The 19,520-nt window shown below is 39.5% G+C and overlaps 1 protein-coding gene across 2 annotated transcripts in view; it reads left to right on the top strand.

The window, feature by feature from the left end:
• Positions 1-19,520, top strand: part of LOC119895745 (thyrotropin-releasing hormone-degrading ectoenzyme-like) — a 210,228-nt gene that overhangs the window by 91,888 nt on the left and 98,820 nt on the right. For both annotated transcript variants that reach the window (XM_038709043.1, XM_038709042.1), the window contains exon 5: positions 16,607-16,761. In XM_038709043.1, coding sequence (XP_038564971.1) covers positions 16,607-16,761 — 155 coding nt within the window. The remainder of the gene's footprint in view (positions 1-16,606; positions 16,762-19,520) is intronic.

Below are 19,520 nucleotides of genomic sequence, written 5' to 3'. Positions count from 1 at the left end.
TATATCTTGCTTGTTAGTTCTTTATTATAAAAGTAAGCTTGTATGTAAAGTCTAAAGCTCTTAATCTATGATCCAATAACAATAAATTGTTAATCACAACTGCTGTAATATGCACATTTTAAGTGCTGCTTTATGCGTTGTCAGATTTCTAAAACAGAGGCCTTTCATATTTCTAGAGCGTGAAGGAAGTGAGGAGACAGAGGCAAAGACAGAGTTCAGTTAAGTCAACCAGAAATTATTGAATTAAAACAAATGAATGCCTGATTTTTGTTAAGTTTTATTCATGTTATTGATTTACATTAAAAATATACTGTGTTGATTCAAGATATTTTTTGACAGAGACTGTTACATACATCCATCCGTCACAGCCCTGGTGAGAGTAGCAGATATATGGTAGCTTTTTTCCCCACCCACCACAACCTTGGTCTTGACAACTCAAGTTAACCCGACATATTGGCACCACTGTCCTATTTGGCGGCATTGATGCTCACCAAATCAGAAAAGCTGCAGTTTTCGATTGGCATATCCAGCCCACTGAGTCTGCTTCTGTCTGCTATGATGCAAGGCTACTCGTCACGGCTGATGTGTGTTGCACTTGACATTTTCATGGTTCTGTTTAGACTAGTGGAAGTACTTGATGTTTGGGAAAGATAGTGGTTTTGGAAAAAATGGAAGCAGTCCACTCTGACTTGAGTCACAAAGCATTGACATTTTCAGTATTTAATGAGAGCCGCTATCTTTTCCGAGCCTTAACCAACTCAATCTCACCAACAAACAGGAATGTTGATATTTTGATGATTTTTATTTCTGCAAAACGAAAACGGGTTAAGGGTTTTTAAGGTGCTCACTTTGCACAGTATGTGCATATGGCAACTAATAGCATGGTTATGGTTTGACCAAGATTGTGGGTATTGAGATCATTGGTTACGGTTAATAAAAAGGCCAGCGTTAATTGCAGGTCTGTGACAGGACACTGACTTCTGTCTCTTGCCTGAAAGTTGGACAGCCATGCTTTCCACCTCGTTATATAAAGGGCACAATATTTTTGCAGTGGTACAGAACTCTGGCATTTGATGCAAATTGGGAGGTGAGAGTTTTCCCCAATATGGACGTGAGTCACACTTCCTGGAGTGTTGCCAGTGAGCGTCATCCAGCCAGCATTTGTCCCGAAAAAACACATTTGGCAGTATGAGCAGTATTGTTAGGAGACAGGGTAGGTTACTTTCTTCTCTCGAAGACACCTCGTCCTTTGTTGTTTTTAACACGGGCTGTGAAAAGACAATACAGAAAAAATTCTAGGATTTGGTCTTAAGCCAACAGAGATCCAATCTCTGTCCACGCAAATTCATTAGCGACTAAATTAGTCAGCCTGCCTGTTAACTGCTGACATATGCAAACACACACAAACACACGCACACAGACACACACACACACACACACACACGTCAAGACAGCCAGCACGTGGACCCTGTGAGTGTTACTCGGATACTGATGTATCCAACAGCAGTGACAGCATAATGTTCATCCTGATTCAGCCTTGATTCACTAAAATCCGCAGTAGAACAGAACAGAAGCAATGGAAAAATGTGACACTGCAGCACTAATCTGGATAGCATTGCGGTGTAATGGTGCCTAATGCAGCCAATTATTGCAATTAGTGTGTTACTCATGTGTCTCTGACTTGTCAAACACTGACGGGTGCTGCTGGTTTGGAATAACGAACTCTGTTGTAAACCCTCCTGAGGGTAACGGTTAAGGCAGTGGTGGAAAATAATAGTGGCCACACAAAATACTGACACTTTGGGGCCCAATTTAGACATTTTCACTTAGGGGTGTCCTCACTTTTGTTGCCAGCGGTTTAGACATTAATGGCTATGTGATGTTATTTTGAGGGGACAGCAAATTTACACTGTTATACAAGCTGCATACTCACTTCTTTACATTGTAGCAACGTGTCATTTCTTCAGTGTTGTCACATTTTTGTGAGGTACAGCATAGTGGAAATAGAAAATAATGCAAAAGGTAAGGTCACACCTGGCCTGCAGGTCCCATCACCAGTGTAATGATTCGCTGAGCAGGTGCATCAACCTGTTCCCAGCTATTTGTGAAGGATGACTACATTTTGGGTTCACAATACAATATAATCTACCATAGCTACTATACCATTCATCACTAATTTGATGCCCCGCTTGGCAAGCACGCACAGTGACTCAAATCAGACTCTCTCTTGTTGGAATCAGGTATCCAGCAGGTGCATGTAATAAGGACTCTTATTTGTCAAAGGTGCCAGAGATTTCAAAACAGAAAAGTGGTGCTCATGCTCTGAGGAAGGTTTTTCTCAGAGCATGAATGGCTTTAACAGCAAGTCACTTATGCACAAGACAATTAAGGCAATTACTTAATTTAACACAGGTCTACAACAGGCAGCACTCAAAAGGGATGTAAACGGTCAGGTTGCCACAAACGGCAAGTGAACGGACAGAAAATGCTGCATATAGTTATGAGGATCTGAGAAGAAGTGTTATTAGATTGATGTAAACATTTAGCTGTCTATATATTTATTGATTTATTGTTGTGCCTGTAGCTGAATGACAGTATGTCTTTGCTGTTTAATGATTCTACTGAGAAAGACAGTTGTTGTATTCATAATGGGTCTTCTGATGTTTGGCTGCCACCTGTTTGTCTTCAGCATGAGAACTGATTTTCTTTCTTCTTATCATGAACAATGTGGTCCAACATCAACATAAAATCCTCTGCCGAAGTTACATTTGTTGGTTTTTTTTTAATTGAGAGATTTCTGCAATTTTGTTTTTTTTCCTCTGTGGTCTTCTCACTGGTCTGAAGTGGGCGGGGCTCAGTTACAAAAAAAAAGGTAATGTCATGAAACAATCCCAAAAAAAGTTAATCTGAATTTGATGACAGCTGTTGGGTTTGTTTAGTTGCTGTGAAAGAAAGAAAGAAAGAAAGAACGTTCTGAGGAGTGTTGTTGTCTTTATAAATAATCCCTAAAGATGTTTTTATGTATTTGATATCATAGGCAAATACTTGAGTGTGAAACCAACTTATTAAAGAGGTATTTCAGCGAGTATCATACTCTTACATTTTGGCGATTCAAAATCAGTGAGACAGAGGCTCAAATATCCTGAACGTTTAGCATGGGTCAAGCTCCAACAACACTGGATCCTTCACTTCCCATAATGCACCATGATGACATTGTTCTTTTAGACCCTCCCTGTCTAAAAAACTCCATCAGTTTTTTTTTTTACAACAATTTTGTAACGGCTTTCTGCTCTCTTCTGTTTTTTAGTTCAGGCCCATCCCAAGATAACCCTAACGACATCACTATGACATCATCAGGGTTATTCTCTCTCCTACAGGGAGACGGGGAACAAAATACATTTTATAACTGTTTTAACAGGCTGAGTAGTTTCCACACATGGCCAGTAAACTCACCTTTATATCTTCAATCCCCTCAGTTCCCATTTGGATTAGGGGAGGAACTTTGTGGTGCAGTTTTTACTGGACTCAGTTTCACTACAGAGCCATGTAGTTATTTTCATCTCTGACCAAAAGAAAGAGAAATAAAAGAGGTTCAGAATCAAAGTAAAACACCAGAGTAACCACATGAGAGTGACGACAGACAGTGTGAAGTGAATCTAATTTATTTATAATTCTATGTGTGTGTGTTTTGGGACACAAAAACCTCCTGAAGGTTCATTCTGCAGTAAAATGAAACGATTCATTTCGATTTAATTTAAATCTGTCTGTTGAGTATAATGTCTAATTTGCATATCCCACCTTAAACCAAACAGCCTCATTTGCATTTCCCCCTTAAGTTAAACCAATTGCATTTCCATTTCCCTCCAGCCAGCCAATCAGTTCTGCTGTCTGAGCCTCAGTCAAGTGGATAATGAGTTGTCAGCCAATCACATTCAGCCTTGGAGCAGAGGCAGGCACGTGATTGGATGTTGGCTGTGGATGAAGTGTGTGACACAGCTTTGGATTTCTGTTTCCACGGCAACTTATAGTATTTCATAATGTATTTCTTGGGCTGCCAATTATACTCTGTCTGTCACGCTTCGCCTCCTCTTGGCTGTGATTAGTCAGCCATGCCATATGTACTCTTTTAAATTAGTTTTAACCAATTAGAAGGACAGAGCTGATGAGCGGTCGGTGCCGCATTTAATGTTCAGCAGGAAATCCTATTTAAAAATTTTCTATTTCGCGGCATAATCAATTTAATTTGCGGGGGCAAAGGAAACCTATACAAATGTTTTTGGGTTGAGTTGAACTCCGGTGAACATTTGTGCCGTGGACCAATAGCTGACCTTTGAAAAAACCTAATATTATGTGTTGAACATGTTGTTCAGTTAGCTCAGTTGCTAAGGTACAGGACTCACAACCCAAGGGTTCTCTAAAACAAATGGATTCTGCAGCGAATGTTTCTCAGATCACAGCATGTGCTGCGCTGTTTTTGTTTTGGTGTTTGATCCACATCCATCAACCTATACTGACGCTTTTGCATTTCCCCTGTGTCTCCAGGCTGAGGACATTTAGGGGAATCGCGTTTTCTGACGGCTTTTTCAGAGGTGTGTCAGGCAGGCTACTGACCCTTTTAATGTCTTTCAGAATTTTTCAAAGTAAAAGCTCCAATATTGCATTGCAGTAAACAAGTTTCTCGCGCTTTTATTTTGTAGGCAAAATCACTAAAGAGGAAGTGATTATGTGAGTAACTGTTGCTGCCATGATTGAGATCTATTTCAGCACCGCTATCAAAGCATTTATTTATTTATATTTTTTGCCGCTATCAAAGCACCATAATCTGGCAGGGGGCCAGATATTATTGTTGGCGGGCAGTTTTGTCGATGATAATCACAGAGAGAATGAATGTGTTGTTAAACCTTATCTAATGTGTGGTTTATAATGGACTGTGGTGCAGAAACAGTGACAGTGTTTCACTCTTACATTTCCATGTTCTCTGTGGCCAAGTTACAAAAACATATGGTTTTAATTCTGAATAATTAAGTAAATATAATTTCTTAATTTAGCTACCTAAAGAAACCTAATTTCTTGATTGGCCACTCTCTGCTGTCTCAGAAGAGAGACCTTTTGTGCTCTGTCAGCCACCGTAGCTGTCCTACCCTCTTTGAAAGGTTAGGGGGCAGTGGTAGACTGGACAGATGGTTGCAATTCACAACCCTCACCTCTAGATGCCCCTAAGTCGTACACACTGAACCTTCAAACCTCCTCTGCTGGAGAAGAAATTATAAATGTCTTACTGTATGAATAAACTGAGTTAATTTAGCTAGCTGAAAAGCTTTCTAAGTGAAAGCTAATGCTAGTAAACTGGTTTACTATGTTTCGAACGCGTTACAAAAGTAACGCAATTACAGTAATGTATTGCTTTTTTTCTGCAACGCAGTAATATAATCTCAGTAACGTTACAATGCATTTTAACCTGAAATTAAGTTAAGTTTTGTTTTTGTAAGTTTTTTGTTTTATAATTCACCAACAACAAGAAACGTTTTGGCACCAGAAAAACAAATCCATGACTTTAAAGCCACGTTTCCACCAAAAGTGAAAGTCCCCGGATCTCTTTTCAAGGAACTAAAAGGTTCCTTCAGCCCACTGGTGTGTGCGTTTCCACCGTGGTCTAAAGACCTGCAAAGATTAGGCAAATTAACCAGCTGACCCAGGCCTGCACGCCGTACAAAGTGATGCACAGGCATCATTATTTGTAACCACTATCCATGAGCAATATTTATAAATAAGCATCAGATTTGATTGGAATATAATGAAAAACTAGAGGCTTTGTTTGACCATTAAAAACATTTTTTTTGTGTGTGGGAGTATAATGAAGAGACACACGATAAAGTTTGTTACAAATTTAATAACAAACTGGATGAAGCCGTCAAGTTGATAAAATAACTCCAGCGCAGAGAAAGCAACACAAAAATAAAATCGGACAGTTTGGAAGGTTAATTGCAACATTTCCACTCAACGTGAATCCAGAATGGTGACGCTACAATCTTGGTAAAAGCAGTCAAAACAGTGGAGAAAACTTAACTCTGCTCGGCCCTGTTAAGACCGTCTAAACAGCGCAGAAAAACGTTCAGCCCTTCTTTGGCCCTGCGTGACCGCACCACAACCCAGAAGCCAGACTATGCTACAAATTCTACTTGGCCCTGTTAAGACTTGGTCTGACTATATTTTAGAGTCAAGAAACCAGCTCAGTTTCAAAAGAAAGTAATATCTGATTCTAGCTTTTAAAGAAGGAGAGATTTTGGGTGAAAAGTGCTGTGTTGATGAATGTGTGTTGACTGTTTGGTTGCTTGTTGCTACAGAGGACACTTTGCCTTTGACCCACAAACTTACTATAAACTACTTAAATGGTTGATGACTCAGATAATGACATAGACCGTATCTGTTGTCACTCTGACAGCTGCTGTTTGGATGATGGATTAAATGTGAGCTGCTTGACGCTCAAAATATGATTATGAATTGTTTCTAAACAGGGCTGCTGAGGCCTTTTCACACTACGCTTAAAACAATTTGTCATTTTAAACATTTTGCACACAGAACTGGGGTCTCATTTATAAAACTGTACGTAGAAACCTCACCAAAAGTGTATGTGTGCCCAAAAGCCAATAATGGCGTACAGCAAAAAAATATTCAGATTTACAAAACCGTGCGTACGCACATCTGTAAGCAAGTTCCCTTTATAAATCACAATAAACTTGAAATTTGGCGTATGTGAGGGAGCTTCATGTCCGACCCTTCAAACGCCCGTAGTTGCCTGTAAATGGTCAGTGAAACACCCCTCATTAATATTAATAAGTACTGACTGCAGGAAGAAAAGGAGGCAAATTCTGACAGAGAAGCTACAAAATGAGATTTAACTCAGTGTGACACTCGTGTTCCTTTTGGTGAAGCTGAAGCATGTTTGTAAAAATAAAACGTACTTTCACGCAACGCTTGTGCACCGGAGGAAAGGGGGCACTGGAGCTCCGCCCCTTCATAACTGATCTGCAGGACCAGGCCTCCCTCCTGAGTGGTGATGTCGCTGGCCGGAGGGGGACACACAGACTGGATGACACAAGTACTAATTTGGATTCCGCCGTTTGAAAAGAGAGAAAACCAAATACATTTCACTTGTTTAAACATTTATTTAGGCTATAAACAGTCCACTCACTTAACAACGCTGCCGATGAGTTAAAGAAAAATGACTTGTTATAAATGACATTAAAATAGTGTTATTTTTCCATAATGCGTTTTTATAAGCAGAGCATCACATCCACCCGATCCACACGAGTTTTGGCTCGTATTTGCTCGACTGACTCATTAAAATGGACATCAATTTCAATGTAATTTGTCCTCCTGTTCACCTTATTTGAGAATAATTTTCAATGCATGCAAGTATTAATTAATGATTCCAGATTAAACTGTCCAACATATTTGAGGTGATGTTTTGCAGAAACAGATATGTTTGTGTTTATTACTCTAAATCGTGGTTGTTCTTATGTGCTGCAAATTATGTTTTGTACGTACGCACGGTTATGAACCTTTATATTATTTTAAAACTCAGAGCCAGATCAGTTTCTGTGTTGCATAAAAAAAATAATAATAACAAAAAGCATTTACATAAAACAATTCAAGTCTAAAGCAGGATCCACTCTGGCAATAAAAAATAAAGTTTGGTTACGCAAACTTCAGTTCATAATGTTTGAGTTTAATTTTCAAGCTTGGCTTGTATTTAAATTGACCTTTGCTAGTTGAAGCTGACAAACTGCAGGTGGCCATGTTTTTAAATCCTGGTATGTTTAATGCTGAAGTCAAAAATAACACATTTGCCAAATTTAAACTTCACACCTCTGACTGTAAACCTCAGCAGGAATGATCAGCAATTAGTTTGCTTAAAGCTTTTTATATAAGATTAAAATCGATGAGTTGGGAGAGAGCAACGTAGATGAATTACTCTCTCGCTCTTCCTATTAAAGCACGCACAGACTATTAATTAGAACAAAGGAGGAAGATCTGCACACAGATGTCTGTGTGTTTGGGACTTTGTCACATTTCATGATCAGCAGCTGGAAAACTGGGACAAAACTGGGAAACCTAGTGTGTCTGAGTGAGAGAGTTTTTCTGTCTGCAGCAGCTGTTTTTATGTCTCCAGGCAACTACAGACTGTCTCTCTCTTTCTTTCAGTCCTTTTGTTTGACAGTGGTAAACTGGAACAATCAGCCAATAAACCTAATTTTACATTATCAGTTATGTGTTAACAAAATCTGCTGTTAGGCCTGTTCCTTCAAACTGTGTCAAGCTATCTGGAAAAATTCTAATCCTTAATGTTTTCATGAAATCAAACTCTGTATTTGATCCTATTGTCGGCATGTTTTCAGCATTAGCTCTCTAGTTTTTGGTTACCATTGTTTGCCGTTTCAAATAAAAATAAATATTGAGTGACAGAGAAATGGTCCTACGGAAATATATAAAATGTTAAAGTGCTACACATTCCCACTCCCGACTCATCACATATTGGTGCTTGGTCAAGGCCCTTTGGTACCTTTTGCAACAGTTTTAGACGCTTAGCGCTCCGTGGTCAAGTTAGCAACGCTTAATAAAAATGCAATGTCCAGTTACTTTAAAAATAAAACTAGTGTTTGGAAATAGCCATTTTGAAACGGCATGTTATTAAAGTTGTGAAACGTTGCAATTTGGTTAGTTTTAGGCAACAAAACTTGGTTAAGCTTAGAAAAAGATCATGGTTTGGGTTAAAATAACTATGTACGCCAGTTAACACAAACTTATATCACTTGTGTAACTTATGCTATTTAAGTTACTTAAACAAAAATATTGTTGACTTTTTGGTTTACACCGGACACAAACAGCACTCTCCGGGTTCAAAGTCCCAACTTCCCCCTTACTAAGTCTTTTGTGTTAAATATCATACCTACGTTTACCGTCAAACTGATGCCACAGGTCAAAAAAAGGACAAAAAAAAACTAAACTGTGTTCACTGCTGCTTTGCCTGGTCCTGCTTGTAAAATATCCAATGCGACCGAGTCTCTCCACTCTGTGCGAGTGAACACATGAGACGACCGCTATCCCCCCCGCACGCGCGTGCCCCCGATGTCATTGGCCATCCCGATATCTCAATGTAGACATCGCCCAACCCTAGTCTTGACCATGTGTAACGAGTCTGGGAGTGAGCACGGGTTGTAAAGTGAAAAAAAAATAAATTTGGTTAATTATTCCTGTGTTAACCTCTCACTATTAAACCGATGCAGATTGCTCCTGTGAGTGCAATATTGTTTCTGACGTGACCCAAACTGTAAAAACAAGACCCAAGTTATACAGTATTTCGTATCATTATTTTGCTTTTGTAAAAAGCTCCTCACACAAACTCACTATTGATCCAAACTCATGAGATCCAAATAAGTGACAGTTAGATATTAAGGCTACAGAGAAGTGCATTTCATTTTTAATTCAGTACTTCTGTTTATTAGAAGGAATCTGCTTTAACTTTCATAACAGAAATATAATCTACAATACATTTCACATTGAATTATTTTAATGTCTTGTCTGTGTGAAAATATTTCCAGCCTTCAGGCAGCACAGAGTTTGATACCTTAAAACATTTAACACAGCGGGTCTTCATGACTGCCTTCGCTCTGCCAGAGAGATGCATGCTGGGTTAAAGAGGCCATCCGACGGCCCAAGGAGTCGCAATATGACATGCATTCCTACCTGATTAACATCCTGTCAGAGCTGACTGACAGCTGCTGCAGAGTTCTGCTTTTAAACACAAAAATCAAACAGTTGACTGAGCTCTGCTCTCTGCTGTGAAGCTGTTTTGGTCTTCGGATCTGTTCAAAGAAAATATTTAATATACGATATGAAGCAGAAAATCCTCACGTTTGAGAAGCTAGAACCAGAGAATGTTTGACATCTTTGCCATCCCTTAAGCAACGTGGCTTAAGGGACGTCAGATGGTCCACCTCCTTGGTTCAGACTGAAACAAAAAAATATTGGCGGGATTGAGGTTTGATTAAGTGACTTTGGCAGTCCTTCCTTTAGCGCCGCCATCACGATCACAATGGTGGTTTAAGTGAAATTTCTTAGGTATTGAAATGTACTTCAGACATTCATGTTCCTCTCATGATGAATTGTAAAAACTTGGGCAATCTGCCATCATCAGGTCAAAAATGTACCAATTACTTTGGTTTATGACCTGCAGAACTAATGACATTCCAATCAACCTCAGCTGTACTTTGTGTTTCCTGCTAATTCGCAAACATTAACTAAACAAAGATGGTGAATTTGTCTATGAAGATTCTCAGTCATCCAGGTCATAGTTATCCAACAAAGGTTAAAACTGGCAGGCTAGCTGAGTTTCCCTGCCAGTCAGTCAGAAATGAAGAAGTCCTTTGGATGAGGGACGAAACGTCTTCCAGTATCTTCAACCAAGTCCAGTTGCCCTTGATTTTTAACCTTCGTTGGATGGTGAATATGGTTAACATACCTGATAAACTTCACCATGTTAGCATTGTTATTGTGAAGATTAACACACTGACATTAGCATTTCGCTCAAAGAAAAACTGTGCCGGAGTAGCCTACATGCTGCCAGCACGGCTGTAGTGTCACAGGTTTGTGTGTGAGGTAGAGCAGGTTGGTGGACCCAAATGCAAGACACGGAGGCGGACTGGTACAGTTCAGTGATTATTTAATGCAACTAAAGGCGAGCACACGTAGTGGCTGAGCCCAGGGAATCCAAACAAACAAGGTAATCCAACAGAAAAGTCCAGAAACAGGTGTACAATCCAAACAACTGAGGGGGGAACGTGCAAGACAAGACTGAGCAGACAACACTACAACACACCGTAATGACCCAACAAAGACTAAACAGAAACACCAGGTGTATATACACAGGGACTAACGAGCAGGGCGGGAGCAACACAGGTGACAGGGATCGAGGTTAACGAGGCACGGGCTGTCAGAGAGAGAGCAGGGGGAGAACAGAGAGAACACCTGACAGGCAGACGTGGGGCAAAATGAATAAAAACACATGTTACAAAGTATCAGAACCTACACAGAGTACAGAGCAGACTAAACCAAAATAATGTAAACAAGAACTAGGAGCGAATACTAAAACATGAACTATGGACCAGGACTAAGAACAAAGACATAGAACTAAAACCCAGACTCCCCAAGAAGACACACAGACAGGATCATGATGACTTGATAAATTAAGTAGAGGATTAATCAGTTAAATGTTGATTATTGTTTCTACTGATTTTGAAAGTATCAGCAGCACTTTGACTTGCGGTTTGTAACACAGTGTTCATCAAACAGGAAGTGGGGCTTGATGGCTTTTTTTCTTTAACTAAGTTTTAAATGTTTTCCCTCGGGCAATCTTTAACTTACCACCCCATGCATGCGCACACACACACACACACATTCACACAGTAAGCTGTTTGCTAGGCTGTGATTACAGAGTGAGGATAAATGGAATACAAAATGAGAGGAAAAGTCGCTCAGACAGCTTATAGGCTGCTGTGTGTGTGTGTCTGTGGTTCCCGCCGGAGGAGTGTTTCTACCTTTTGTGTGTTTTGTCTGCTTTACATTTACCGTTACGCTGTCAGTGTGTGTTTCTGTGTGTGTGTTTTACCTATATACTACCTGCCAACAAGAGCAGCAACAATAATCCACAGATCATGTGATGATTGACAGCTGTCAAGCTGCAGTGATGTCATTCTTTGCTCAGATGATTGACAGTTTCAGACTGACAGCGGTCCATGGAGAAACTAAAACAAAATGCACAAACTGAGACTTAAAGTGTTGCCTGGAGGTTTAGGCTCAAGGGGCTATGGTTCACGCAGTAGACTTTGTTGCCCACTCATCAGAAGGACGGCGGTTCAATCCCCGGGTCCTTGAGCAAAATGTTAATCCATTCTGATGAGTGGCGTGCTGGCATCTTTCATGGCAGCCTCCGTCATCAGTGTATGCATGTGTGTGAATGGGGAAAAAAGAAAAGTCACATGGCCAATAAGATTGATGTGTAAACTTCATGACAACCTGGCCAGTTTTTAGGATATAACATGACACCATCATAAATGTACCGGTTACTGTACATTTCTTCCCTTCTGTCAGCTCTAATTTGTAGGAAAATATATATATTTTTTACCTCTACATTTTCTCTTTCCCTTCTCCTCTCCTCTTCTTTTTCCAGTTTCTGTTCTGTGCCTCTATAAAAATCAGTTGAGAGAGTAAAAACCTGAATCAAGCTGAGCAAAAGAAAAGAAAATCACCCAGCCAGACGAGGAGTGTGACTGCTTGGTTCAAGTTTAGATCCCATTGTACTGTTGTCTGAACACGTGATCCTTTAACAGTGATGAAGATTGCAGCAGCTGAAATGCCAAAGATGCTGATTTAAAATTTAAATGAGGACCTGAACTCTTCTCGCCCATTTACTGGAGAGAAACACACATTCTTCCTCCTGAAAAACAATCAGGTTTCTATTATAGTAAGAAACCTCCTTTTCACCTCAATTCTTTCTTCTCCTCCTACTTTTTAATCAGGTTGCTTCTGTGAAAAGAAAGCAATTTCCTGCTCCCCTTGTTTTTATTTTCACTTTTCACTTAAACAACTCAACCTTTCTACTGACTGTGGACCAATTTTACATTTTTTCCTTCAGTTTTTAGCTCTGGTTTGGTCTCCACCAACTCCTGAGATATACATGTGGCCAGGGTTGGGGAATAACGGATTACATGTAACAGCGTTACGTAATCAGGATACAAATATAAATTAACTGTATTCCATTACAGTACAGAAAAAAAAAAGACATAATCAGATTACAGGTACATTTTGGAAAAACTGGGATTACACATTTCTTTAAGCAGAAAGTTTCCATGAAACAGAAAGCCCACTGCTATTTGCTGTTTATGCGTTTCCTGTAAAAACCATAGACAGTATATAAGAAGTGGACGTAGTCATCGTGACGTGATTGAGTTTTTGCAACCAGCGGTACCGGACGTGACCGTATTTGGACGAGACGGTGGAGCTAATGGCTCTGTGTGGAGCTAGCTAGCTTGCATAGCTAGGTGCCTCTGTAATTCACGTTAACTGTCATTTTAACAGGGCTCATAACTTTGTCTAGCGAACAACAGTCTTAAAACTAAATGTACTCACCAAAGAAAGTGAACAGCTGACCCCTAATAAGCTTTTTCAAATGCGCTGGTTAAACTTTCACAGTGCCGAGTCACTCTAGCCTGATTGACAGGTTTCCATTGTAACAACTTGTTGTTTTCCTCTAAAATATACCATAATTTATGATTATATATATATATAATATCTATCTTGAAAACCTGAACCTGAAAACCTCCAGTGCTTGAGTAAAGGTGTAAACCTAAACACACACTCTGGTGCTCCTAATTCACAATACGGGCAGAGTGAGCTAATTTGACCAGTAGCTGCTGGCTAATTGAGCTAATTTGATAGTGGCAGCTAGTTAGCAACAGTTAGCTGACTTGCTACTGCAACAAGTAAAGCAATCAGTCTATCAGGGAACTCGTAAATCACAGAGGAGCCGGGGGACATTGGAGAGAAAAATAGAACATATTTTCCATGAAATTGAATCCAGTTTCCCCAAAATCTGTAAATAAAGTTGTGCTTTTGTACAGTAATCAGTGGCGCCCGGTCCCAAAAACACAATTTTTCAGCAGAGTCACTAAAATTAAGAAAGCTTTTTACTGGACACTAAATAATACAGGCCCCCAATGCAGGATGATTCATCAACATTTTAAAATCGTTTTCCAGGAAATGACACTAAAATATCTTCAAGAATACTTACAAAACAACTTTTTTTGTCATTGATGGGCCAGATCCTGCCGTATGACATATAGGCCCAGTAAGGCATATGACATAAAAACATTTAAACATCGATTTTGATTTCATGAGAATGGGAAATTTTATAGGTAGGTAGATTTATTTTGTCAACATAAAAGAGGTTATAAAGTGAAATTGAGTTTGTAACTCTGCTACAGCAGTGCTGAGGATCAATTAGAGTTTAAGAGTCTGATAGCCTGGGGGGGAAAGCTGCTCTGTAGTCTGGTGGTGTGGCAGCAGAAACTCCTGTATCTCTTCCCAGAAGGCCGCAGGGTGAACAGGCTGTGGCTGGGGTGGGTACTGTCCTTTAGTATCCTTTGGGCTCTGCGTAGCCACCTCACCAATATCACTGATGCTCAGAACATGGGTACCAATGATCTTCTGAGCAGTTTTAATCACCCACTGCCTATAATTGTATGTTTCTATAAAAATCCACTAAGCAGACAAGGCATCTTTGATACTCTCGTCTTTATTTGCGTATTTGGTATTGAAATAATCCAAAAGTAACTAAAAGTAATCAGGTTACATTACTTTTATTTTATGGTACTTGGATTACATTTTTAAAGTAATCCTTCCAAACCTGTATGTGGCTCTTTAGCTGCTAAATATTCTACTTTCTTCACCCGCTAGTCTCTTCACTGTGTCTGTCTGCAGATTTTTAGAGACCAAAACAATGAACGTGTTGAAAAATCAAAAGAGGCCAAAAGAGGCCAAAAACATTTGCAGAGCGGCAGAGTTGGTTTGTCACTACAAATGTCACTTTTCAAACAGAGTAATTTGTTTCACTGTTTGTATAAAATATTCATAATTGCGGTCAGAACAATCAGCAACTGCTCTTCTTCTCTGTCTAATAAATAAGTTAAATCAGATCAAACATACGTCATTCACTGCTGGAAAGACTGCAAATTGCTTTTCTCAGCATGCTGTGAGGATAAACACAAAGGACTTTCACACCAGAGACCTGGTTTAAGTCCTGCATAGTTTTAGGCTTCTAGGCCTGAGAAGGTTTTGGGTGGTTTGGAAAACAAATTTAATATGTTGTCAGGGAATGTTTTGCAGACACGTATGGACGTTTTGCGACTTTGCAGAAATGTTTATGTGGATAAAAAAACATGATCCGACATCAAGTAAAAAACTTTTTTGTTGTTTGTAAATAAACAGCGTATTAATGCATTTTCTGGAGAAATAGTTGAAACAGGAGCTACAAGAAGCCAGAACAACACGACATTATAAAATAAATGTATCCAACAAGGCTAAAAACAAAAATGGGGCTCAGGTGAAGCCCACAGCTAACTCAGTCACTCCAGTAAAACATTACAACAATTATTGCAACAGCCAAAGCATGATGGGGACATGATAAAGGCTTAAACATGTTAAATCAACATGGTACAACATCTCTGACACTGAGTGTTCATCTATATTTTCTGTGTGTGTTGAAAACCTGTGGACATACATGCTAAAAACTTGCATTTAAACTACAGCTTATATACCAAAAGTGTTTAAGTATCCTGACTTATACTAAGCACTTGTGCCAGCAGCTCTTGGGGCTGCTGTGGCTGAGGAGAAGCTTGGCGGTTCGATTCCCCGCTCCGTTTGAGCGCTGGGGTGAACGTGACGTATGTGTAAAAGCGCTTTGAGTGCTCAGAAGACTAGAAAGGCACAATACAAATACAGACAATTACTCTCTTACAGCATGCCGGCTCGCAATGACAATGTTCACAATCATTATTAAATGTTTTAGCATGCTAACATGTGCAAATTAGCATTAAACAGAAAGTACAGCTGAGGCTGATGGGAACGCCATTAGTTCTGCAGGTATTTGGTCATAAACCAAAATGCTGGACAAAGTAAAATGTTGACCTGATGATGGCCCTAGATAAAGATATCCAGATCACCAAATTTCATGTTGATCTATCAAATATTTGTTGAGATATTACAGTCTGGTGGAAGTCTGGAAGTGGTAGCACGACTTCAGCCATCCTTAGAGCCTAAAAATAATATCTGGCCAACAACAGCAACAGGTGCACAGGGTTAACTTAAATTTCCTGTAAGGACAAGGAAATTATACCTCTGAAAAAATAGTCACATAACTTTGTTGTGTCTTTATATTCAGCTGAGCTTTCAATATGTGAGTACACTCAATACCACTTGTTTTATGACTTTTACTTAAACTCTCAGTGGATGACTTTCACTTTGACTTGACTATTTGCCCAGCGAGGTAATTCTACTTTTGCTGAGGTTTGACATTTAATTACTTCCTCACCACTCTAATAAATCTTCTCTACTGAAGGTAAACTCCTTCTTGGGCTTCGCTCTCCTCCTTCCCGCTTATTCAAAGTTTCTCAGCTCAAAGGAATCCTTCCCCCTTCGCCTCCGTCCTCATTCTACTCTATTGCTTGTTTTCTTTCTTCGTATCTTTCCTCATCTCTCTGTCTGGCTGCTTCTCGCTCTCATACAGATATATGTAGAGTTATATCTGAAGACTCTGTAGATCCATGTTGTGGGGATAAAAGGATTCTTTGGCAGGTTGTTAAAATGACTCATGAGTTTAATTTTAACCCAAAATGGGATCTGCGCTGATGCCGGCAGTCATTTTGTCAGAGCGACCATCGCTTTTTATTATAATGGTGGCGACTCGTTGAATGAAGCTGACTGGGAGTTTATTAATGGAGGAACACATCCAGCATGTGTTGAAAAGCTATAATGTGTGTGTGCTTTCCAGACTTGTTGGCTGTGCCCAAACATCCCTACGCCGCCATGGAGAACTGGGGGCTGAGCGTCTTCGTGGAGCAGAAGATCCTGTTGGACGCTGAGGTGTCGTCGTCATCCTATCAGATGGAGCTGACCATGGTCGTCGTCCACGAAATCTGCCACCAGGTAGGGAAATATAACCACTAGGTCTGTACGATTTGGAGAAAAGGTTATATTGTGATTTTTGTGGACAATATTGCGATTCGATTATATGGAATTCAATTCAACTTTATTTATATATATATATATATATCGAAATGTGTTTTCCTCAACTTGAACCAAGTTAAGCAATATTTATACTATGTTCATTATAATTTCAAATAATAGTACAATATTTTACCACTAGTTGAATATTAAATCCAGTTACAGCTGTTTTATTTCTGTGGGATGTTTTTATTTATTTAATCCTTGTGCAATCAAAATGATCTATATTGGTCTCCAATATGTTAAAGCTAAGTATTAACTTGTCAATAATCATATTGTTCAACATTTAATGATTTGCTGTAGCACGTCAAACTTTTTCTAATGTCCCGTCCCATCCAGGCTGTGATTGGTCAGTTGACGAGTGACGTTGGCTTTATGAAAAGTTGAAAAACAAAAGGCAGCAACACCGCTAACGTTAACTGCCCAGCAATCCAAAACCAAACCTTCTTTATCCCAGTTTAGTTCTGTCTGACCGCTTCAGCTGCTGACGACACGTAACGTTTCTGTAACTGTGTCTGTGACAGAGCGACCAGCCCACCGGCATTTCTTTTGGATATGTTTTGAACAATTAAAGGTGGGGCTGGGAGGGACATTACTCGCTCACTGCACATAAATTACTTTTTGTGGTTTGTACTTCAGACAGAAGTGTGCAGACTGCAGTGCAAACTGAGAGGAGAGTCTCACACACACGCAGCACACTTTTTGCGGTTATGTAATCGCACATGACGACACCGCGATTGCGATTAGATTAATCGCGCAGCCCCAATAACCACCTTAATCAACAATTACGTCAAGTTGGCTGTAATAGTTGTTTTAGCTAGCCATTTTTTCTTTAAGCTTGAAGGTTCATTATTAACCTTGGAAATGACACCATGACAAACAGTTCTTAGAAAGGTCATCTGACACTTACACTTACTAACCTTTTAGAGTAGAGACTTTAAATCTGAGATCCAAAGTTTCCAAACAAATATGGTGAAATTTGGTGTATGAAAAATGCACACAAAATAAGATTTATGAAAATCCTGTGGGCAGAAACCAAATTCTGAGATTCAGTTCTGATGGTGGCACTAGACAAAAGGTTAGGAAAATCATCAAGAAATCATCCTCTACCATCCATCGCTAGTACGGGCCAAAAACATTTCAGTAAAACTTTATTAAAGGTGAAATTCAAGCAGTAAGAATGTAAATAAATTCAATGGAAACACGTGGACAGATTCACTCTCCCTTGAATCAGACTTTGATGAAGATGAAATTAACACAACAGTTGATGTTACTGTTACTAAATACCAGCATGCTGCTTGTTACGTAGCAGCAAGGCCAGAAAAATGGGGTGTAGGCAACATATGAGGCAGCAGGTGGTGGAGACGCTGTGGTAAACTTTAGATTTACACTATAGCACCTTTTCCATTCTGAGTCAACCGTGTGAAATTTGTGTTTCTTGGTCTGGTTTGTTTATGGTGCTGATTTTGTTAACATGCTGCACAAGTTGTCAGTTGAAGTTGGCATGAACGGCGTGTGTCATTTTGTGTGCCAAAACTGGCAGCGTGCCGGTCGGTTTCAGAGCTCAACCTACCCGCACTGATTCATATAATCTAACTCATCACAGCTGGTAAACACAGGCAGTAATTACTGTTGTGCTGGCCTCTACTTGGGTCACACATCTTTTCAGTATTTCTGCAAAATCATGTTTCTGTCAATTCCCCCGGCTTTGCTTACATTTTGTCTGTTACAGTTATTCACCTATTTAATCGCTTAATTCGAATTTCAACACTTGTTTTTTCAAACGTGCTCTATAAACGAATTGACTTTCTGATAGCAAAATACTTAATATTTAATATTTAATTAATAAACATCAATATTTTTGAACAACTTGATAAGTCTTAGAGAAACACGGATATTGGGAGCTAAAACATTTCATAAGACGCAGTCAAAAAAGCTCACAGTATCAGTCACAAGGTGAAACCCTGCTGTAATGTGCCAGTAACGGCTCCACTGAGTGTCTTTTGATTATGTGGCAAAGCTTTGATTCCCACTAAAACATTTGCCATAAAAAAAAGAAGCTGCTTTATTTAAATGATCTGTGTTTGCCTATTATCTCGGCCGTGGGGGCGATTGCTTTGTTGCCTTTTGTTGTTTTTGTAATTTGCCACTTCGCTGTATGTTTTAGAAATGTATGAACTGATTTTTAAAGAAATTTGGTGGAAAGTTCAGCCACAACCCAAGAAGAGTTGATCAGTTTTGGTGAAGAAGCACTGCAAGACACGGTATTCCTAAACATTTCCCCCACTGTCTCATGAACTCCTGAACTGAACTGTTCTGCACATGTATTCCATGTATTTTGATGCTGATCCAGAAGCACTTTCCAAAATTATTATTATTTGAATAACTTTTTAAGGGAGTCTGCAGGCAGAAGTAAACAATACTTGTTACCTCTCTGAGTGCTTTCTAGTAGTTTTCCTTTGATTTCCTGACGGCGTTATAGCTCTTAAATATGATGCTGTTCAAGTCTTGCACATTGCTTCCCCCTCATGTGTAGGCATTTAGAGACATCAGTGTGGAGCTTTAAATAATGTTTAAGAGGTAAAAATGGCCCTTAAGAGAATACGATACACCTGCTGCAGCTAAATTTGTTGATAGTATGTTGGCAGATACTGAATAACACTGCTGTCACTGAGCCTGAA

The sequence above is a fragment of the Micropterus salmoides genome, unplaced genomic scaffold (assembly GCF_014851395.1).
Source record: "Micropterus salmoides isolate LMB-PRFRI ecotype aquatic unplaced genomic scaffold, ASM1485139v1 Ms_hic_scaffold_9, whole genome shotgun sequence".
NCBI classification, from domain to species: Eukaryota; Metazoa; Chordata; class Actinopteri; order Centrarchiformes; family Centrarchidae; genus Micropterus; species Micropterus salmoides.
Note: the sequence above shows the minus strand (reverse complement) of the source record. Positions and strands in the feature narration are given on the sequence as shown.